Genomic DNA, 24,277 nt, shown 5'->3' with positions numbered 1-24,277 from the left:
GTGCTCTGGAGTCAGGCTGTTTGTTCTACCTGTTGATAGCTTCATGGGTTGGGTTCTTTGTTCTCCGGGTGGCAGTGTCCCTAACTAGAAAACGGAGATACTCAGTACCTGTCTCATATAACTGCTATGCACATTCAAGAGGACGCACAAAGGTATAGTTTCTTGGCACATCAGTTAAATGTCAGCTAGCATTTCATTACCACGTTCATTAATGCCATTTAATGCTGTAGGATGGGTTAGAGGCCCATACAACATGTACCAGAAAATATGATCATGTGGCCTGAGTTTTTTGTTCTAAGGCAAACATATCAGAATATATATACCTTGGTACCTGAATATGTACCTTTGTACTTGAGTGTTGTATCTTTCAAAGCTATGACCTCACCTCAGGAAGCAGTCTGCATATCTTGATCTCCCAACCATTTGCTTGAAACATTTTGAGAAGCCTTTCCTTTTTTGGAACTCTCAGATGGGGAGGCGGGGGGTGGGGGGAAGATGATTCTATTAAGTATTTAAATTGTGAAAGTAGATTTTAAGTTTGGAAATGGCCTGAAGTTCATTAGAGCTAAGTTTGGTGAATAAGTTGAGTAAGCTTTGGTGGTAGATCTCCTCTAAGTTAAAAACTGGTGTTTAACTAAAAAGTAAGGATTGGGTTTCTTCTGTTTTGTTTTCAATTTTAATGGTTGGCTCATTTATTACAAGACTAGCTTGAAGGCAGCCCCAGAAGGAAGGGTTTCAGGCAGCTTCAGTTCCAGAGTTGGGCCAGTACCTTTGGAACACTAGTAGAGGCTCCAGAGCAAAAGCTTTAAAGGCAGGGGCTTGAGGGTGAGTGGGGCAGTGTTGACTCAGACCTGTAAGATTATATTTTTGGAGTACAAATTCAACTTCATACCTACTGTGTTAAGCAACACCCGCAGCGAAGTTGGCATTTGGGGCTTGTGTAGCCGGTAACGGGGCCAGGGGCAGAAGGTTCCCTGCATCAAAGGAGTAGAGGCCAAAACCTGGCTTTGGATGTTGACTTGCATTCCAGGTCTGTTCGCCCTTTGTGATACACAGAATTCAGATCTGAAAGTGTGAGCATGTGTTAAGGGAAGGCCCTCAGGTTGGTGTCCTTGGCCAGGACTTTAAAGCTGGGTATGGGGGAAGCCCTCTTCTTCTATATTCCTTGGACTACTGAGTGGCTAGAAAGCACCACTGAGCCGAGGCTCACTGGGAGTGGAGGAAAATGTGTGTCCCCATGGAAAATGATGGATGAAAGTTCAAGGGTTTTGTATCTTCAGGTTCATGATGACTAATAGGTTCATCTAGAAGGGCTGGGCCCCCAAGCAACCTTTGGATTATTTCCAACAGGTGGAAATGAGAGTTGCCATGTTCATTATATCCTAAAGTTTATCTTGGCTGTGGAAAGAGCGTAGGGCTTTGGAATTTGCCTGATAGAGCTCCAGTGTTGCTCTCTATTGCTGGGTGTCATGACTATGGTGTCATAACTAGAATTGCCTAGGCCTCATTTCTTTCATTTGTAAAATTGGAACTCCATTTTAGGGCTGTTGTGGAAAAGGGTCATAAGGGTCACATATATGAAGAGCCTCAACAGATGCAAACCCTCCACCTCTTCCAAGGCCCTCAGAACGACACTAGAATGGGGGCGCCTGGGTGGCTCAGTCGGTTAAACATCAGACTTCGGCTCAGGTCATGATCTCACAGTTTGTGAGTTCGAGCCCCACATTGGGCTCTGTGCTGACAGCTCAGAGCCTGGAGCCTGCTTCAGATTCTGTGTCTCCTCTCTCTCTGCCTCTCCCCTGCTCATGCTCGGTCTCTCTCTCTCTCTCTCTCTCAAAAATAAATAAACATTAAAAAAAAAAAAGAATGACATTAGAATGAACCCCATTGCCACTCAGTGGCCCACAGTTGTATATCAGAATATGCTACCTGCTGCAGAAAAATGTCCTCAATCTTTTGTGAGGTGAGGCCTGTATTCCTAAGAGAATTTCCAGTTCTTCCCTTCTTTGAATAAGGTCAGCTGTTGAGGCTCCAACGCTCAGCATCTCTAACAAATTAAGCTGCCTAAGACCCTTTCGGCCTCTTAAAAAAAAAAAAGCTTTCCTGTCACTGACATAGGCGGCCTCGGCAGGATGCACACTGGCACTTCATGCTCGGGCACTTAATGGGATGTTCGATGTGAACTGCATTGTTGATATTGATAACAGGTCATTTCTTATTTGGATTTAAAGGAGTCCTACCTTCAGGTTTTTCTCATTTTTGTCCAGCCCCTAGTTTTTACTGTGGTTCTAGCGTCATCCTTGATCGCGCTGATAATTCAAGGAAGCTTGGCCTGGATCCCTGACTCAGGGGCCCTGGTAAGACAGAGAATTAGGCCAGCAGGGCCACAGGCAGGCTCCAGCAGAGAGCGTGCTGCCACCACTAGCCTCTCACACTTAATCCTGACTTTGCTTGAACCATCCTGTTAGGTTTCGGGAGCTCTGATTCTCAATTTTTGCTGTACATTAGAATTACCTGGAGAACTCTGAAAAATTTGGAAATCCATACTGTGCCCCAGCCAATTAAATTAGGCACCAATGTTTAGAAAAAAAAAAGGCAAAACTCCCAGGTGATTCCAGTACGCAGCCAAGTTTGGGAAGCAGTGCCTCGGGTGATGGAATGAACAGTCTCCTGGTACAGTTACTTCCCTGAGTTTACTTGTGTTGGTGAAGTCATTCACTCTATCCTTTGCAAATCATCTCGGGCCAAGGTGTCCCCTCTAGGGGTTGAACTGCCTGTTCTGGTCAGTAGTGAGGTCCCCGTGGCGAATAGCTATCATAACAACCTGTTTTCGTGTGAAACGTTTTACACATTCACGAAGGTAAAGAGAATAGTATTAGGGATCCCCATGCACGCATCACCCAGCGGTCATTCATGTTTCCTTTGCATCACCACACACACGTTCTGGGGTGGGCTGGAGTATTTTAAAGTAAATCCCAACATCGTTTCATCCATAAATACTTGAGTGTGTGTCTCCAAGAGATAAGGACTTTAAAAAAACAACCATAATACCATTATCACACCTAAGAAAATTAACGACAGGTCTTTAAAAGCCACGTTCACTTTTCTCCCAATTTGTCACAAAAATGCATTTATACATTTGGTTTGTTCCAATTAGGGTCCAAACAAGTATAATTCATTTTTAGTAGTTTGACTTTAACCCTGGGGTAATTAAACCATCGCTGTGTACACACACAGGTAATGATGCATATGCAGGTCTGGTAAAAGTATAAATGGCATTCAGCGCGTCGGATGTTTACACGATGGTCTCTCTTGGCTCTTTACCTTCCTTAGCCCTTCTGGTGAGACCTTGACCTGTCACAGAGGTCACTCACTGAGTGCTCACTGAGGCGCTGGTTCCAATCACTTCTGTGCTGCTCTGCTTCTGCCTGAAGGCATATTTCCTTCAGTGAACTTAGAATAGAACCTTAGGCTGCTTGTGGAAAGAGAGTATGAGTCAGCTCGGTGGACAGTTTCGAATTTCCTGCTCCTTTGCTAAAGGCGGTGGCTGGGAAGGGCTGGAACTGCCTCTTGGGCTCCTCTCTGGGCTCTGCTGAGGGGTCCTGCCTCACTGGTTATCTCTGGGGATCCACCCGGGACTTGTGCTCTGACTCAGGGACCAGGCAGTAGCTAAGCCCTCCTTCCCTAAGGTGTAGATGGCTCTGTGAGCCTTTGCCTCCAGCTAGATGTCTGGGTTCAGGTCCAGATGATGACCAGGGGAGGAGAGGGTTATTTTCTGCCCTCCGAGGACAGAAAGACCAACACCTTACCAGTCACCACTTTGGCACATTGTCTCTCCTCTGGTAGCTAGAATGCTGTCAGAATTTCTTAAAGGGGCAGATGACTGGATGGCCCCTGGGATGAATGGGTGGCAAGTCTTTGTGGGGGAGTGAGCAGGAGAAAGATCAGGGTGGAGAATGGGCAACCTAAATAATTGAACTCCGGTTCCTTCCACAAATATGTCTTTGTGTGCCTACTCCATATGCATCGTGTCAAATCAGAATCTCATCTTCTCTTTCCCTAACCATATTCTTTTGCTTTAGAAGGGCTTTGTCTTGACTTCAGGTGGCTTTGCAGTTGCAAGGTTTTTATTCCTTCTTTCTCTATATCATGACCAGGTTAGTTAAAGAGCAGTGGACAAGCATCCTAATATATAAAGGCAACCCTGATCTGCAAAGTTGTTCCTCACAGGACTGTTTTCAATAGCAAAAGGTTCAGAAAAACCTAAATGTTCTTTAATAAGGGACTTGTTAAGTAAATCACGGTATGCCTGTATAGTGAAATGTTGTACAGATGCAAAAAGGGGATGAATCTGTTCTGGGTTCCCATATGGAAAGATCCCCAAGAGATAAGAAGCAAGGTCCAGAACATGGGAATAATATATTTGCATAAACCCTGGAAGGATACACAAAAATCTTTTAAAAGGTGGTTACTATTGGCTTGTTGGGTGGGAGAGGGAACAGGGCAGATGGGAAGTGGTGGGAGTATACCTTTTTATATATTTTGATTTATGAATCATGAAGTGTTACCTATGCAGGACAATTAACTAAATATAAGAATAAATACATCTGTACCTATATCATGCAGATAAATTGATGGCCTGTCATGCCCCAGCTAATCTTCTGCAAGCTTCTGATCCCTCCTTATCTGTACTTAAACACCTCAGAACCTGTTGTGTTCTGAAATGGATCAATGAGGCTATGACCAGCCCATGGAATGGGTGCCATGTTTTTCCCATGATACCTTGTTCAATAACATTATAAATATTTGCTTCTTTTGAAGCCCATGAGCTTTCCCCCTTCCTCATCCTGAAATATAAACTGAGCTGACATCTAAAGATTATCCAGAGAAGACAGGGAGGGAAGTTGGGCTGCCTATGTCTTCCAGCACAGTAAGTTGCCCTCTTAGGAAGAGGAGGTGTCATGGGAGAAGCTGCAGGCAGGGGTGGGGAGATTAAGATGGCTTCCCTTCCCATTTCTCGTCTGTCTATGCAGTCTTTTGCTTCTCCCTTGGCATCCCATGCGCCATTTTGTCTGTGTGTTTGTATTTATTTTCAGCTTCTACTGAGTGGCAGCAAAATCCTTTTGAGCTGAACTGGTCCCACCCTGGTAGCTAGGAATGTTCTAATGTTAAGACTTGCTCTTCACATTTGGCACATTCTTAGTATTAGGAACAGTTCCTCTAGGGCTCACAGGAAACAAACAAATGAAATCCATGGAACAATTTTCTCCCTCTTGAGGGGAGAAAGGGGTGGAGAGAATCTTTGGGGAGACTTAAAGAACATTTAGGAGTGAACTTTGTTTAAAAGTGTTCTGAAAGATGAAATTCAAGGACACTCAGGACCTATTCTTGGCTCTGCCACAAATGTACCTTTTATGTTTTATTCCAGTTTGTACATTTGGGGCTTACTCTTTGATTTTGCATCTATAAACTAGGTGGGGCCCACATTCATTGTCCATTCTCCTCACTGTTCTGTTTTAGCCATCTGATACTTAATAAAACTTGAAAGCCGTCCTTGTAATTGGCAACTAAGTGTATGTAGAGAGTGGATAAGCCCTGTTTGGCTCCTTTTCTTCCTTAAATGAGTACTACAGTGAATACTGTTCTAGAGATGAGTACTAATCGGGTTGAGGTTTGATCAAGGACTTGTTACCTCACCTACATGCCTCTTCCTCTTTTGAGTACAGTTGTAAACACGATGAAAATTGCATGTGGTCATAATTACCCTTGACAGTTCTATAGGAGGCCAGCACACAGCCTTTCACCTCTTCCTCCAGTCTTGGGAAGGATCACTGTTTCTGTGATGGAGCACTAAATGAGGTAGCTGGCTAACATTCTCAGTCCATGTTGAAAGATGAATGTGTACTTCATCTTTAAATGCCAGGGTCCTATCAAGGGTAGCAACAGACCAAGAGAAGCACATGGTCCCCAAATCTTGACCAACTCCGGGGTACATGTTCTTGGAGAGGAAGAGCCTCATCTCTCTTTAAATGTACTCAGACTCTGGCTTCTGTTCTCTGGCTGAATTTGGAAAGTTAACTATGTGTATATGAGATTCCTCTGCAAGGCACTTCTTAACTACCACAGAGAGCACTTGGTGAGATACTGCGGATTCTCCCCTTTCCTCTCCTCTCTCAGCAGGTTTTATTATGACCACCCTTGGGGATTCCTGAGAGGGGAAGATCCTTGAAACAAGGTGGATGCTCACCAGCTGTGCCTTCCCTATGTAGAATTCAGGTGAACCATGGGGAGGAAGGTGGTGCTGAAGTCAGTGATCTGTAAGCCTTATCTGATAGCTTGTTCTCTGTTGACTGGCGAGCCCTAACTCTGATTCATTGGTCCATTTTTTAAATTTCTGATATAACTAAACTGTGTATGGCAAAGTCAGAAACAATTTTCAGAGTAATCAGTAGCTTTGGCTTCCCTTTTGATGATTTATTTAACCGGGCAAGCTGGGAATTCTAGAGCAGGTAAGTACTCTGGACACTGTCATCTACTTCTCTTGCTCTGGAATCATCTCTGATTAGCCTTTCAGAAACCAAAAGTTAACAGTGTGACAGAGTTGAGGGATGATTTTGGTTTTAGCTAGGTCAGTAATGTAGACTCAGAGTCAAAAGTTGTGAGCCCCGTTCTGGCTCCTACAACTAAAATTGAGCAAGAAATAGTTTCCTCATATGTCAACTGTGATTAGTCTAGAATTAGCTATCTCCTACGGTTCATTTTAGGATTCTAGGCTGCTGTTGTAGTTATTTAGTTAATATCTAATGTCCATAAGATGTGAAACCTGTAAATTATTTATTTGCCCCCCTGCAGTGTTGAATTAAAGAACTAAAAAAATCTTGTTAAGTCTTATATACCTTTTGTTTTTATCAGAAATGAACAAATAGAAAAATAGGGAAATATTTTCCAATTATTTTTAATGGGGTTCAGACAGTGAGAAAGAATACGTTAAACTAGCAAATATGTATCACATAACTGTGGATGCCTAAAATGCTCTTAAATTCTACCACTTACGTGTCATTTCAGGTGAATGTTTTCCTTTGCATTTTCTCAGTATTCTACAGTGAACTTAGCACGTTTTATCATGAAGAATAATACACATTACAAAAGTTTGCTGCCACCTTTCTGTTATTTCCTCCCTCTATATAATTTTCATCTCCACCCCTATTTAAGCCAATAAAGGTTAATCTATGTTCGTTGAATGAAATGAAAGAGACTCAGGTCTACCAAGGGTTTACCATTTGTCAGCCACTGAGCTACAAAAGTGAAAAAGAAGACCATCTTTTTTTGAGAGTCTCAGGTCCAAAAGCAAAGGGGACGTGCAAGTCACAACAAAATGCTGTAATTGTGGCATTGCTTGCCATGAAGACAGAGAAGAGACTCCATTTCCTATCTGTGGTCTCTGTTTAGGATAAAAGCCCTGTGAAATTGCAAGGCTCATTGCTTGCATATGATAAAGCCATAGCCAATGTTGACATTAGCTGCCATTGTTGACCAATGTTGTTTGTAAAGAAAAGACAGTTCTAGCTTTGGGGTGAGATCCGCATCCTTTTAAACTGGTGTGTTAGTTTAGGCTGGCCTCTTAGATCCAGGGTCAGATCGTAGCTTTACCCCAAGTCCTTTGGTCTTGATCTGCCAGCACTGCCAGCTTTCTTTCCACTTCTCTCTGTTCCCTGTCCACTTACTTGTATTAGTAGGTTTTCTCATGTAGGTGTTACCAATCTATGCCTTGTAGAATTCTGGAGGTTCGAGGCCTGGGCCAGTTTAAGCCCTACATTTTCCAGGCAAGGGAAATTGAGGCAGCAAGAAAAGCAGCTGTGCCCAAAGGCACAGAACTAGTGGTGAAGCCAGGCCCAAACTGTTGCCCCCCAACAGAGTGAATTTGCAGGGTTTCTACCTCCAGTTATGTGTGCTATTTACATAGGTGAACAATTACAGAGGATCGTTGAGTGTTCTCAGAAGAGACTTCCATTTCCACAACTTAACAGCTGTATAGCCATCTGACAGAGGTGGCTTCCACATGGAAGGTTTGCTTAGCGAGGACGCTACCGCTGTCTTGGATAAGTTTTTTGTAGCCAACATCACGGTAAGCGGTAGATTTAAGACTGCTCCTAGATTACACAGCCTTTCAGCAGCTTCCGACCTAATTGTGGCCTGAAGTTAGGGAAACAACAGAGTGGACTGGGCCAGGCTGGTGGCAGATTGGGGTTCGGCACACTCAGTCTGTGCAGTGATCCTCATGGTGCGAGGATCACTCGAGGAATGAAGCTATCCAACCCTTAAGCAGATTTCAAACATAGACCTTACCCTTCAGCGTGGCAAACGTTAAATACACTAACTGGTCACCCATTGGACACTCCCTATTTTCTCTCCGCCCCCTCCCACCCTTGAGCTTAAAATTCCACCCCAGATCTTGGTTTGGTTTCTCTCTGCAGCCCATGTGTCTGAGGCCAGGCCCTCTTGCCCTGTTTGCTCTCCAAGCCTGAAGGGCTAACAAGGAAGACGAGTTCTTCATTTTTCTGGGTTGGCCCTCAGTCTCTTTACTGGGTTCTTGTTGGCAATGATGATGTTATGGCAGCCCTCATTTCTGAAGGCCCTGGAATCCTTGCTCATCAAGCCCTTGGCTCCTTCCCTAATTTCCTGGAGTAACTTTCCCATGTTTCTGATCCAGTTTGGATTCCTTCTTCCACTTTTATCAGTTTGCCCTGTTTGTGTAACATCTTATGCTGGAGAAATTCAGACTCTCTAGAGTAAATTGGCCTAGTAGTTCAGCTCCCCTGTTTTTCCTCCACACAGGCCAGGCACAAAATTTGTGGGTGTGTTGATATAACCGTATGGAATACCCCACACCAAGTGGGCACTGGGTGAATGTGAGTTCCATTCACTTTTCTTTAAAGAAATCTTGCCAGGTACACAAGCCTAGCACTGAAAGGTCCTCACTTCATAGAGTCTCTTATCTTAAAAAAAAAAAAAAAAAAAATTTTGCTTAGCATAATAGCTCATGTGCATGTTATCAGTGTAGGTCTTCTGGCTCTAACCAAGCTGAACATCCCCACAGTAACCGTGAGCTTTGGAAAGAGCCTTATTTTACCCCTGTGCCAGCCAGTTACATTTTAAGGAACGTGGCTGAAAACTGGCTTGGTCTCAAGTAAGATTTGTCACTGTGCATACATCTCTGAAATCCTGCTCTCAGGTAACAATAGAAATTATCTGGGGCGTCTAGGTGGCCCAGTCTGTTAAGTGTTCGACTTCGACTCAGGTCATGATCTCACAATTCATGGTTCGAGCCCTGTGTCAGGCTCTGTGCTGAGGGCTTAGAGCCTGGAGCCTGCTTCTGATTCTGTGTCTCCCTCTCTGCCCCTCCCCCACTCATGCTCTGTCAAGAATGAATAAACGTTAAAAAAAAAAAAAAGTTAAAAAAAATTATCTGACTCCCCCCCCTTTTTTTAAATTTATATATTTTTAAATTTACATCCAAGTTAGCATATAGTGCAACAATGATTTCAGGAGTAGATTCCTTAATGACCCTTACCCATTACCCCTTCCGTTTCTTGAACAGCCCCAGCTGTGAATGCCAAATTCACTTTGGTATTTAACATATGCAATTTTCTATTGGATTGACTTTGTAAACAAGTTGATATTTGCCAGTAAGGCAACAACAAGTGGCCACCAGAGAGCCTGTGTATCTGGATATACCTCAGATTTCATCTCTGTCTGAACAGCTGGCTAAGAATTTTTTTATAAGAAAGCTAACTGAATGTAGCTAGAATGGTTTCTTTTGTTCAAATTTCCTCTCCCGGAGACCAGTCCCCAGGACTCCCCTCACCTGCCTTATCCATTAATGCAATGGGCTCATTTTCCCCAAATAAACAAGTTTTCTTGCCAGAGAACATAGGCGGCATTCTTGGATACAGGGACGTGTCTTGGGACCTGCATCTGAGTAAGGCGTGTTCTTCATTTTTCTGGGTTGGCCCTCAGTCTCTTTACTGGGTTCTTGTAGGCGATGATGATGTTATGGCAGCCCTCATTTCTGAAGGCCCCTTGAGTTGTATTAATCCTGCCCGTGGCTGTCCAGCCCTCTTGAAAGCATCCTTCATTTCTGTTTGCTCACTTTCCTGAATGCCTCTTTCAGATCATCTTTCACCTCTTCAAGCTCTGGGGACACATGTGGTTTTGACATAATGTACAGATGTGACTTGGGGGAGGGGAGGCATGGCTGTGGGCTCGCACACATCAGCTGGACTCTGAAAGAGGGAGGTCATCCTCTGAGTGGGCCATTCGGGAAGGAGCGGAGGTGGAAAAGACCCAACAGGCAGCCTCAGGCCCTCCAGATTTCCCCTCCAAACACGAGACAGAACACTGTGGTATGTGTTTTCCAGTGCAAGGAGAGAGCATGAGCTCAGCTCATGTGGACCAAATCACCCTAAATACGCTTGTGTGTCTGGTTTCTAAATTGAGACATATTAAACAATAAAGGACCAGTGACCAAAACTTCTATAGGGAAAAACCCAGTGATTTCTTTATCCACTCAACTGTTGATCACCAAGGTTGGCAAATTTCTTTGAAGGTCTAGTTAGTAAATATTTTTGGCCTTGGGGACCATGAGGTTTCTGTCAAAACTGTTGAGCTGTGCCTTTGTGGCTGTAAAGCAGCCATAGACAATACGTAAACAGACCAGTGTGGTGGCTGGTCATAATTTGCCCACTCTTGCCAGTCTAAATTATAAAACTTACAAACATCCTCATCATTGTTGTTTGCATAAATTAATGAGTACTCTGTATGTGGCCAGGACTTATGCTAAGTACTTGTTGTGAGTGATCACATTTATCACATTCAGAACAATTCTGTGAAGTCATTAATAATATTATACCCATTTTACCGACAAATAAGTGCAGAGGCTTAGAGAAGGTAAATAACATAAGTAAGGGCCAGGCTGGATTTTGAACTAAGTTAGCTTGACTCCAGTTTCATGCTCTTTTACCACTGCACAGGACAGCCTTAGATAACATCATGATATCCATATTTGCCTTTAGATCTTGCCATTAGCCAGTATTTGGACTTTGGCTTCTCCCCATCTTCCCCTAAAAGCCCAAAACATGCAAACAGATTATTGCTAAAAACTCTTGTATAAATTAATACATGGCAAAAATTTTAGAGGAGTCCATTAACAAGTTATAATGAATTGGAAGGCAAGTTCTGCTATGCTTCCTGGCTAGTTTTGCTTTGTAATACCCAAGGGTCATGGGAGATGAGTAGGCCTGGGGATCTCACGCCAGTGGCATCCACACTGGTTTTGAGGTTCCAAGATCTAGTGCTCTGAAAATGTAGAGATGGAGCTGGGCCTGGAGCAAGCTACTGCCCCTTGGGACGGCCTCACCTGGGGCCATTTGCCTCTTAACGCCAACACTGACATGAGCTGTCAGCCCGCTGTACACATGGGGGCAGGCTCCTCGGTTACCAGTGGAGGTATGCCGAGCTAATGTGGTCAGGGGAGACTGGATATCGCATCCTGCAAGTTGTTTCTGACTGGTGATGGTCATTTACGTGCAAGTTGACCAAATAGAAATGTTCATTAAAGATGGCAGAAAGCGGGGCACCTGGGTGGCTTAGTCGTACTCTTGGTTTCAGGCCGGGTCATAATCTCACTTCCTGGGTTCCTGAGTTGGAGCCCTGCATCAGCCCCCACTCTGACAATGCAGAATCTGCTTGGGATTTTCTCTCTTCCTCTCTCTTTGCCCCTTTCTGGCTCACACTGTGTGCTCGCTCTCTCTCTCTCTCTCTCTCTCTCAAAATAAATAAACTTAAAAAAAAAAGATGGCAGAAACCAAGTTGGGATGTCTTTTGTTGTTATAATAAGTAAGGTGTGTTCTGAAGAAAGCTTAGAGTAAGAAGATTGGGAGGTGGGAGGGAATCCCGTATCCCATATCCAATATCCTATATCCCATCACCTACAGCAGTGTTTCCCAAAGTGCTTTCTTCAGGTTAAAGGGATGGTAATGGGGGAAGGGGTTCCTGTGGTCAAATAAGTTATGAAATGCAAGACTAAACAAACAGTATTCTCGAGGATATAGTATGTAGTGTTCTCAAAATGTTTGTTTGGTTGTTTTCTTTTGTTTTTGGATCCTCTTATAAAATTGTTTACAAGGAACACCCTTTGAGAAATCTTAACCCAGAGGCATTTCCTAATGTTTATTACATTTTGGTAAATTTCCTTTACAGTCCAAGATTTTTTTTAAACAGGGGTCATATATTCTCTTTCTTTTTGTGTATGTGTTTGACTTTATTTTGAAGTATTTCATCCTCACAGAAGAGTTGTAAGAGTAGTATGACGGACTCTCCTAATCCAATTCCCCATTTGTTAACATTTTACCGTAATTGGTATTTTCTCATTCTGTGTGTGTGTGTGTGTGTGTGTACATGTACACATTATTATTGCCATTACTTTTGTGTTTTTAGTTAAATTTCAGTTACAAGTTCTTTAATGAACTATACATTCATTTCTTGAAAATACTTACAGAAACTCAAATTAGGCTAGAAGCTTAATCCCCCCCCATTTCTACCTGTTGCATGAAGGCAAATCCCGCTTTGCCAGTGTGTGAAAGGTTTTCATTAAATTGCAAGGGAACAGTTTGATATTCCTTAGGCTTCAGTTCAGACCCACACACAGTTCGGATTTGTGAGGTTGTCACTTGATGTGTATGGGGACCATCACAACCATTTGCTGCGTGTTTTTAGTCCACTTGGGCAGTGTTCTTTGAGGACTGGCCTTGGCCGTTAGCTGAGATGGAAGCCTGGACCAGACACTCTCCTGTCCTTTAGTTTCAGAACTAAAGGGAGGAGTCAAGAGGTCCTAGGGTTTCATAGGACCTCTATATTTTAAGTGTCCTGTGGCGACTTGTCACACTTTCATAACATATCAACAAGGACGATTTCTTAAATGACATCTAGTTTCAGTAGTGCTTTTATTTAGCATACATTGGTGCTTCCATATCTGGTTTTTTTTGCAGCCATGAAATCAAAGCTGTCTTCCTCCTTCAGATGGTTTAAGTATAGCCCAGTTTGCACATAAAGTGAGTCAAGCGAACACTGCTACCTTACAAAGAGATGTGTTGGTGTAAGGGGACTGTGGATGTGATGTAATGTAACCTCTCATGGAGTATTTCCAAAACCATATAAGGAGGCTCGAAGTAGTCACCTCAGTGTCAACACCGAGCTCACGAATGAGGCTGGAGCTTGTGTCCCCAAAGGAAGCATAAGGAACACCACCAGATAGTCTTGGGAGGAGAGAGCACCAGGCATTTGTTCAGCGGGTGGATGCAGCCCTCACAGTGGCCTTTGGACTCGCGTGTACTACCTTCAACCTGGAAGCTCCCACGCCCATGGTCACTGGTTGCACTGTGTGAATGGGCACCATTCACACATATAGTATGTTCACACCTAACTGGAAAAGTGCCTTGTCTGGATACACATTAGACCATAGGGAGAGAAAAAATTTTTTCTTTAGTTGTTAAAACGTTTTATGACGAAAGTTTTTAGATACTCAAAAGAACAGAGAATAATAAAGTCAGTCCCTATATTACTTACTACAGATGCAGCAATGATCAAGATTTTATCACATTTCATTACCCTCCCCTTTTTGGCTAAAATACTCATAACAAATCCCAGATATCACATCATTTCATCCCTACCATGTTTTCTCTAAGAAGTAGACATTTCATAAATCCAATGCCATTGTCCCACTTGTCCCACTTGGCAAAATTAACCAGGACCAAAATTTTGAGATCTAGTTTTTATAGAGCTCCTGCGACTAGGTCACCTTGCAACGTGAGAATCAACAGAGTCCATGCCAATACTAATTTATGGATATCTTAAAAGAAGGGGATCCTTGCTCTTACCTGTGAACAAAATTATTTGGATTGGAGATGGGGCGGGTAAGCAATTTGCACTTGTGGTTCTACGTCTGTAATCGCAGGTATTGAGCTGTGCCATTTGCTTCCTGGGCATTTCACAGTATCATCAATGATTGATAATAATAACTTACAGGAATTTTTTTAAACAATATTTTAATTGGAAAAAGCATCTGTCAGCTGTCAGGCTTCCAGCTTCCACTTTTGAGAAGCAGGATGTTGAATGTGAGTAATGACACAACAGGCCTATAAAATGCGGACTAACCCTCGGATGACTCATCCAGTACGATGCAGTATATTTGTCAAGGAGACTGAATCATATATGGGGGAAACCACTTTTCAGGCAGCCAGCTGGTTCTCAGGTCCGCAAGAGACAATCCATTTTTATCGGAAGCTTTATAGTAGCAATAATGCTAATATCCAGCACTTGGGCTCTACAATGTAGAGGAAATGGCATCACCCGGCAGGTATGTGCTTACTGTTTACATGAACTTTATTTTCTCCTTGTTCTCTTCTGCCTAACCTTTCCGATAATTTGACATTTTTTAAGGGGGAAAATTATTCTAATTGGAAGGAACTGAAGGGTGTGTGTGTGTGTGTGTGTGTGTGTGTGTGTGTGTGTGTATTCACATGCAAAGACAGAGACGTTACCACTGGTCTTTGGATGGACACAGAGGTCTTGTCCACTCATCTCCCTCTCTGAAAACAAATTTCTCCTTAGATATTCAGAGAAACTCAGCCCTGAGTTTAAAAGATGCTGCCCAGGAAACGGCTTACAGAGGTGATACACCTTTTGGGTGGGTGGTTTACAACTTTAATAAATAAATTTTAAAAAGGAAAGAAAAAGCAAAGGTGAGCTAAAGGATGTGGTCTAATAGTAACTATTGTGTCTATTATGTTGGATTTATTTTCAGTACTATGCTTTTTCTTACCCCCAAGATACATGACTTAATGCAAGAAAGCTTTATTCCCCCTACAGAGGGAATATGTCTAATTTTTGCAAATCATAATTTGCTCATACTGAATTCATGCATTAACTTTACTAGGTGGGAGAAAGGGTAGTGGGGGTTTGGTAACAACATTTAATTATAGCTTTCACATGATCTGAAGGATTGTTCTGCATAATTGGGAAGCTGTGTTGCCTGTCTGACCTTCTCTCTTTCTTCACTCACTAAATTTAAACCATGCCCGACTCGTTAAGGCACAGATCTTGTTTATTTGAGTATATTAAACATTCCTCTGTGTGTTGACAGTCCATTCAGTGTCTCCTCATATTTTTAAAAAATACTTTTTGTGTCCTACTTGTTAGGGACAGATGATATAGTTAGTTTATAGTAGTGCTATTTCTGCTTTTCTGGTGGGTCTGTCCAGAATGGCTGGGTCGGGACTTAAAACACAACTGTGCACAAATTTGCCTAAGGTTTAGTATTTGTGGAGCAGCCTTGTCTATGGGGTAATTTCTGTTATCACTCAGAGAGAGCATTAAACAGATCAAGGCTTACCGAGCTGGAAAAGTAGGCAGTCTTTGTCTCTCTTCCCCTTTCTTGTAAAGCCCATAATAATGACTTCTGTTCCTTGAGGTACATGTATTCTAAACTGTCCGTAAATGTATTAATTTGGCCTATTTAAATACATTCAGAAATGCAGATAATATGGAAAGCCAGCCTGAAGGGAGTTTGTTTGTTTCTGTTCTGTAGATTAAGAGGTGCCCTTTTTTTTTTTTTAGGATGGCCAGTTTGTTTTTGGAGACAGGACCATCTCCAAATTTCATTAATTTTGCATTCTATAAATGAAAGCCACCTGTTATGCTGTAACATGCTAATTATGGTAGAGGACAATAATGAAGAGGAACAGTATTTGAAATATGTGGGGGTTTTGCTAAGAATTTTCCTGCCCACATCTGTAGTGCTTATTTTTATATGTGTATGTGTATACATGCATATATAGCGCATATTTAATAATAGCATTTGGTGGTATTAAAAAAATACTTCAGTTTCAAAGTAAACCTTCTTTTTATTCCTTCTCATTAACTGTTTGTTTTTTTTTTTTTTTAAGTTTTAGGAGAAAAACTACTTTGAAAATGTTAGCCTGAACTAAAACCTGAATTTTGTGATCTTCTAGTAGATGATGTCCCCTCATGCTGCTTTGCTGGGTGCCATCAGTTCAAGTTTCATTTTGTCAAAAGTCATCAGAAGAATACTGTGATTTCAAAATATGAATTAAAGGCAGCATAGGTTGTTTGCTCTGATTTCCCTGAAATCTTAGGTTCCATTATATCATTTTTTCCCCTTAAGTGCTACAGAAAATGGTTCCAGGCAGGCATATAAAAACATTTCATCTAAAGTTCTTGATGTATGGCATTTTCAGTGAAAATGTCTTGCTTTCCCTGTGATTTGTGTAGTTGAGACTCACCCAGGTCCTTTCCAAATAATTTTAGGGCAGCATGACTTTTGTTCAGGGCATCTTGATGACTGATTCAGCAACGACAATCCCCCCTAGGGATATGGCCACTGCTCCCAGAGGCCCCTGTGCTGCTAGGCACCATGAGCCGTCTTTAGATTCCTTCTTTGCCTTTTGAGGGAAAAGGAATCCAGGGTGGCTCAGTCGGTTACGCAGCCGACTTCGGCTCAGGTCATGATCTCACGGTCCGTGAGTTCAAGCCCCGCTTCGGGCTCTGTGCTGACAAGTCAGAGCCCGGAGCCTGTTTCAGATTCTGTGTCTCCCTCTCTCTGACCCTCCCCTGTTCATGCTCTGTCTCTCCCTGTCTCAAAAAATAAATTAAAAAACGTTAAAAAAAATTTTTTTTTTTTTTTTTAAAAGAAAAGGAATCCAGAGCCATGGCCAGTACCAAGGATCTCCTGTCATTCAACTTGGAAGTGATCAGTAGGTACTGAGTGAGATGCTGCCTATTTCAGAGCTATGTGCTGGGTGGTGTTAAATGAAAAAAAATGCCTGTGATCTGGGCCCAGCCCTGTCCTTGATTTCATTCCCTCTTCAGTGGGGATTCATCATTACTGGCAATAGATTCCTCTTGGGCTTTCTTTTATTCATACATCTACTGGAGTCTATAATCTGGAGCCATTAATTGCTCCATGTAGAAGCAACTTTTAGCTATTCCCTTTTGGTCTTTCAAAATCTAACTCTTCTTGGATGGGTATCGAGAAAGAGCTGCCCTAATAAAAAAATTCATTCGATAGTTTTGGTGGCCTTCTTTTTTGAGCCAAATAGAGTGACAACCTCAGACAAATGACTTATTTGTTTACTTATTTTTTTGCTTTCTTCCTTGAGAGGAATGGCAGTCAGGGAGCGCGTTTGAATCCTCAAAGCTTAGAGCGTTCAGGATATTGTATTAGAACAGGTTAGAAAACATCAAGGACCGTTTTTCCCTGTCTTTGAGAGTTGGAGACCCCTCCCTGTTTAGCATCTATTAAAATTATATTTAATGACTCAAAACTATGATGAATTCAGTGACCGTTTAATAAAAACAGATTTATTTTAAATAAATCACTATTTATTTTAAATAAAATCACTATAGGTTGGGGCGGCTGGCTGGTTCACTCAGAAGAGCATGGGACTCTTGATCTAGGTGATGTGAGTTCAAGTCCCATGTTGGGTATAGAGAATACTAAAAAATAAAATAAAATAAAATCACTGTAGATTATCTATCAACATTTAAAAATACTTGTATTTCAAGAGACCTGTTGAGTGAGTTTATGATCTTTTCTTGCTGTACAAGTGGATGATTTATGGATGAGTGGCAATAACTATGGCCCCCGGGGGGAGAGCTGAACCTGTCCATTGCCTGGTGTCCATTTCCCACTGATCTGTTAAACTGCCCTCCCCACATCCGGGGTTTATGGTCAATCTGCCTACGTAGTGGGTGGGATTACTAGCACTTGTAGATAAATCTCGTGTCATTATCTAGAAATAACAACTTTCCTGTTGTATCTCAGAAAAGCCAGAGACACGCAAGGACCAGCCTTCGTAGGACATAAACCCCACTCTTAAGGACACATAAATGGAGTGAATGAACACTCTGTTAGCAAATCAGCATCAACTTTCATTAGTCCTGAGCATTCTTCCAAGTATGTTTGCTGACAGCTTGTTTGCATTGACATCTGTGCCCAGGTTGTCTTTCGGGTACTGTGGGGCAGTACAGAAGCCATGCCCATTCCCAGCTGGATTCTTAATCACCAGCATTTCTTTGTAATTAATGATCTCCATAGAGAAAGCAGATGCTTGAGACCAGGCTGGCACTTCAGCCTTTCCTGAAAGAGCTTTTGGCTTACGTGACAACAACTCTACCTTCCTTGCTGTGCACTCTGAGAGCAGCACGGGGAGTTAGCTACATTGCCTTCATTTAGAGCTCAGCATGCCCAGAGTCGCAGCAATCCAGCTTTCTCTGTCCAGATTTCAACCCAAGAGATGACTTTCGGCTTTCAGTATTATTAAGTCATGCAGATGCAAAGATTTTTCAGATTGGAGGTGTCCAAGCTGGGTTTGGCTTTTTTGTGGTTTTCTTTTAAACACATGTTACTTGTACCCATCCAATGAAAGAGATGGGTTGCCTGCCCTTGCCATTGCCCCATGAGGCCTGCTGTTTGACTGGGCCTCTTGAATTCCATGAAACAGAGCGCAGACAGCATGTGTCATAAGGGCTGCTTGGGAAGGGTGAAGAGCAGAATTTGTGGCTGTGGGTGGGCGTGTGTTCTCATCACATCGCCAAAGAGCTGCAATGTGCAAAATCTGGCAGGAACTTGTTCCAAAGAAAAATAAAACAGCCCCTTTTTTCTGTTTTGAGAAATATTAAAAAACATCACTAACCCCCATGTTGAAGAAATGGAACCACTAGAGAATCTTTGTGATTGTGTGTGTGTGTGTGTGTGTGTGTGTGTGTGTGTTTTAGTAATCTTTGAAACAGAGGTTAAGGTTTTGAACAGAGGAAAAGGGACTCACCATATAAAATATTTTGGGGGGATTCTGTCACTTCTGTTGTAAACATGATACGCATTCTATTCAAATCTAATTGGGCAAGGATGAGGGGAGTTTGTTAGAGCTAACAATTAGGGGAAAGTCTATTACATTTAACTTTCTCCTGTTCTTTGATGTGATTTTGTAAGAAAAGCCATTTTTATCAGTGAAACCAATTACAAAGGAAAGGTTTGTGTTTTTCATATATGTGATTTGTCTTGTATACAAAAGAAAAAAGCATAGGCCACATTTACATTTATATTTGAGGCATAAGATTTTCCTTTTATAGTTACCTTGAGAAGGTCTTTAGCGATGTATATAGTTTGCACAATGGACATATGCTGTCTTGATAATTAGGGGGGAGTTTTGTGGGTTGTTTGTTTTGTTTTAAAGATTTTTAAGTAATCTCTACACCCAATGGGGGGCTTGAATTTACAACCCCGAGAGCAAGAGTCGCATGCTCCACTGACTGAGCCAGCCAGGCGCCCCTGTTTTGTTTTTATTTTTAAGTGTTAATGTCCTTACTTCTTAAGGACTTACTTCTTAAGTCCTTACTTCTTAAGGACTACAGAAATGTTCCTCAGCCAAAGCCCCAAATTCCTGCATTTGGGGTCCTTCCTGAGTATACTTATTTCGAGTGTCCCCTTTTTGTTTCTCAAATTAGTTGTCTTTTTTTTTTTTCAAATGGCCAAATAAATAAATAAATAATGTTTTTAAAGGCCAAATAAATAAAACTGACCATTTTAGCCATTTTTAGTATATGGTACATTTGTGTTAATTATGCACTTTGTTGCGCAACCAATCTCCAGAACTTTCTCATCCTGCAAAACTGAAACTACACCCATTAAACGACTCCCCATTCCTCCCTTATCCTAGACCTCGACAGTCCCCATTCTACTTTCTGTTTCTATGAGTTTGACTACTTTAGAAAGTGGAATCAGACAGTATTTATATTTTTGTGACTGGCTTGATTTCCCTTAGTATAATGCCCTCATGGTTCAACCATGTTGTAGCAAATGGCAAGATTTCTTTTTTTTAATCTGAAAAATAATTTATGTATATATACTGCATTTTTTTATCCATTCATCCCTTGATGGACATTTAGGTTATTTCTGCCTCTTGGCTGTTGTGAATAATGCTGCAGTGAACATAGGTGTGAAATTAATTACCTTTTGAGAAAAGAATTGACTTTCAGTGTTAGTTAATCCTGTATATGCAAACACACAAGAAAAAGTGCCATTGTGTCATGTCACCTTATGTTTATCCAGCCTTTTCAGTTTACACAAGAGCTTCCATATGCCAAGTTACTCGCTGTAGGAAATCGTTGGGTAGGTAGCAATTTTTGGTCTGGGATGGTGTATGTGCAGTGCCTTTGGGGATCGTGACTTTCCTAGAGATGAGCTTAGTCCTAGGAGGTTGCTGAAGCACACTGGTGAATGAAACGAGCTGTGAGTAGTTCCTCTTGAATGACATTAAGACAGGGGCCCTTTTATTCTTTCTTCCGATATTAAATGGCAGCCAAGAGTGACAGCATGACTTCAAGGTAGCGTAATTACATCAGCTTGGCCCTACAGACCGCCACTTTGTCAGTAAAGCTTTCTGGGTGGTTGGCCGTGTCCACTTGGTTGCCCTGCCTCAGGCAGTAGTCTTCAGCCACCACTGAATGCATGACCTACCACCTGGTTGGGCTCCGTGGAATATGCATGTTGGTGATGGTCAGGGAAGCCCGGTTCAACAGCTTAGCCTCCAAAGGTCTCAGTTATCTGTGAAGATTGTGAGTCTTGTAATAAAAGTTTCTAGTCCTTCCACAAGCTGGTAGACTTTGTCATGTGGGGACAGCTCTAGTGTTCCCTGGAAGTTCTTTTTGAAATGAAACTAGAATATTCTCCCATAAATGAAATAATATTTTAAGAATACTTGGTTAAACTGTGAGCAAGCTTGGCAGCTAGTTGGTGTTGGCATTCTCCTTTTTTGCCCCGTTCTTTTATGGCAGGAGAGTAACTTAATAGAAGCACATGTACTGAGTGGACAGCTGTTTTGTAATAACTCGGAAGGAAATTGCCTTCGTAGGTCAAATCCTGTCTCTGTTGTGGTGAAGAACTAGTCAAGAATCTAATGCTGCATGATCATCCTGTGAGCCTGAAACTTGCTTTGTCCCCGCCCTTCTGATTGTTCAGCAACAGTCGCTGCCACCATGGAAGGAAAGAGCAGTTTCCCCAGTAACACCTAATTTGGAATTCCTAAACTATAGTGTTGATACTGATACGCTTGTTATATTTGCATTTAAACCAGTCATTAGGAGCTTGGTTAACTTAAGTGCTTTCCTTTTGGTTTGTGTGCTTGCTTGCTTAAGTGAAAGATTTCTCAATGTTATTAGCAGACGATCATCAAGTTGGCCCTTTTTAGGGCTGGTCAGGGTCCAGTGGTGCCAAATTCCAGGGGTCCCTGATGAAGCCTAAATCAGAAGTTTGGGGGTTCCTCCTTGCTTACCCTTTCTCCCCTAGCCCATACCCAGACAGGAACCCTTTTAGCTCCAGAACTAAATAGAACTGGCCAGTCCCACTGAAGGTCGGGAATGAGGCTTCGTTTTTTCTTTTTCTTTTTATTCTTTTAAGTTTATTTATTTATTTTGAGAGAGAGAGAGAGATCACAAGTGGGGGAATGTCAGAGAGGAGAGACAGAATCCCAAGCAGGCTCTGCACCATCAGCGCAGAGCCGGATATGGGGCTTGAGCTTATGAACCTTGAGATTATGACTTGAGTCGAGATCAGGAGTCCGATGGTTAACTGATTGTGCCACCCATGTGCCCTGGGAATGAAGCTTCTATTTAAGGACACTCTTAGGAGGCAATCAAAACCATTTGGGAATATAACTATGATTCAGGTATTTTAGGAATTGATGAGGCTGTCACGGACTAGATTGGAAATCCTGGTGCTCAACCGGTTTTGGTTTTTCCTATGGGAAAAGTACATTCCAGTTTCAAAAAACTGATTTACAAGAAAATTTTTAGATCAGAACTCATTTGTGACCTCGAAGGAGCCTGGACCAAACATGAAGCTTGAAGTGCACAGAGTTGCTTTATCAAAAGTCTGTAATAAATATCTCTCCCCATTTTTAAGTTAGGCAGTTGATTCATTACCTTTTCCTAACCTTTTTTCCCTTTCTCTCTGAAGGTAATGAAGATTTGGTACTGGAACATCTGTCTTGAGTCAGTTGATAAAACATAGAGGATGAACTATTTGGGAGAAAGGGAGTACATCCCTCTTCTCTTTGCCTGCATTTGGTCTATAAATATGTCTTGGGGATTTTTTTCCATGTGGCTAAAGGGAATCTCATGTTTGTGGATGCGTAAACCCAGCTAGATGGCTGCATCGTGCCTACGTTATTCAAAGGTCTTACTAAACTTCTTGAAACAATTTTCATCATTTTCATGTTTTTTAGAAATACTTTGATAGACCCATTTTGCTCCTGGGAACCTTATAATTGTATAATAATACTTGTACCGAGAGAACGAGAGAACGTATCTGTTAGTTTGTTGTGGTTTCAGGTCTTTGTAGTTGGAGGGTTTTTTTTTCTCCCCCAAATCAAAATATATTTTCGGTTGCATTTTACTGCTGCATGATTTCTGATCTGCTTTTGTAGAATATTTGGGTGGCTTAAGTTTGCTTAAGCCCTCTGGCAGAGCTGAAGGACTTTAAGGCCCTTTAAAAAGAAACAACCACAAAAGTTAAAACGGGGGCCGAAGTTGAAAAGGGACCTCAAAGGTCATTGGACCCTTACCCCTCATTTTACATATGAAGAAACCGAGGCTCACTCTCAGATTTTAGAGTCTGGGGTGTCTCACCCAAAAAGGAGAAGAAGATGTGCAGTAGAGGTCATGTCTGCTGACCTAGGAAACTAGCTAGACTGGCCATCTGAAAATGAAGATTGCTTCTGCTGCTGGGAAGTGTTGCCAAGCCAAGGAGGACTTCCAAGCCCCACTCCCCAGCGGTGCCATTTTTTTCATGTGGCTGTGTTATTAGCGATACCTCCTCTAGTTCTCCAACAATCAGTTGCCTATACATTAAGCTTGAAGAGACCTATGAGAATAACTTATATCCTCTAGATCACCTAAGTTAGATGTGGGAAATCTTTGCCACAACATAGAACCTCTCTTTAAAAAGTGGGGGAAGGGGCTGTTTACAGAGATGAGATCTTAGTCCTGTATTTGTTCCCAATGCCAGTGACCTTGAACAAGTCCCTTCTCCTGTCTGAATTACAATTTTTCTAAGTGAGGGGTCTAGTAGATGGTTTCTGTGATTATTTTTTTTTTCTAGCTTAAAAAAGTGTATCTCTAACTTACTTGTGTGGCTCTTTGCTAATCCTGATTGAAGACCTAAACTCCACCTGTAGGCCCACCTGTACCCTGAGCTCTACCTGGGAAAGGAAGAGATCCAGAATTCTTCGGGGAGAACAGATGCCTTGCGTGTACTTTGTTTCTTTCTTTCTTTGTGTGTTAAGCTCTTCATCTCTGTCGAAGCAGGTGGCAGAATCCTAGAAGAAAGGGAATAAATGAATTGGTAATTCTTGCCGCCTGAAAGGGCATCCTTGTCCAATAGATCTGTCGGGGACAGAAGCAGGGAGGCTCTTAAAATCTAGCCAGCATATTGTTAGCTCCACATGCTGACTTCCTTTCCTCCTTGTGGGCTAAATTATCACCTTCTTTTGTGTGAGAGCAGGTTTTATTAAGGACTGGCTCATAGAGGATTTTGTAGATTTAGAACTGGTAGCAACAAACATAGTTTGGTAAAGTAATTTCCTGACCTTTTCAGCACGGGGTTTGTTTTAGGGCGGGCGGGGTGGGGAGTGGCAAGTAAAAAGTGGGAAGTGTGAGCTGGACTGCGTGAGGAGGGGTAACCTGACTTTAGTACCATTATCAGCAACTTCTGATTTAGTGTTGATCGCCATTTAGAATAGTAGAGCACTATGAATGTTCTCTCTCATCATCTTTATGAAAGTTTTCAGTTGTTGAGAAAAGTTGAAACAAGTGTACCAACACTCACTATATCCTGTCTGCAACTAGCATGTTACTGCTCTTGCTCTGTCACACATGTATGTATCTGTCCATCCCTCCATCCAAGACTCCGTGTTATTTTTTTAATGTATTTCCAACTGGTTGCAGATACTACTGCATTTCTCCCTAAACATTTCAGCATGCCGATCATTAGGTCCACTCTTCCTTTCTTTTCTCCAATTCAGTGAGAAAGCAACCAAAGATATTCTGAGAAAGTCGGACTTGGAAGTTCAAGGGCTGCAATTTAAAGACCTGAATTGGAGATTATTAACTTTAAACAACTCCCTCTGCCATTTGTGTTTTGAAG

The 24,277-nt window shown here is 42.1% G+C and overlaps 1 protein-coding gene across 2 annotated transcripts in view; it reads left to right on the top strand.

Annotated features, from left to right (window-relative positions):
- The window catches only part of SPRED2 (sprouty related EVH1 domain containing 2), a 112,262-nt gene that overhangs the window by 45,256 nt on the left and 42,729 nt on the right, over window positions 1–24,277 (top strand). The window contains exon 1 of one of the 2 annotated variants that reach the window (XM_019438401.2): window positions 14,266–14,413. The exons of the other annotated variant lie outside the window; for it this stretch is intronic. Within the exon in view, the coding sequence (XP_019293946.1) occupies window positions 14,397–14,413 (17 nt within the window). The 5' untranslated portion in view covers window positions 14,266–14,396. Of the gene's footprint in view, window positions 1–14,265; window positions 14,414–24,277 lie in introns of those variants that run through there. 2 annotated transcript variants of the gene reach the window in all.

The sequence above is a fragment of the Panthera pardus genome, unplaced genomic scaffold, assembly GCF_024362965.1.
Source record: "Panthera pardus isolate Hobbes unplaced genomic scaffold, ASM2436296v1 HiC_scaffold_25, whole genome shotgun sequence".
Taxonomy (NCBI): Eukaryota; Metazoa; Chordata; class Mammalia; order Carnivora; family Felidae; genus Panthera; species Panthera pardus.
This window is presented reverse-complemented; position numbering and strand designations above follow the sequence as displayed.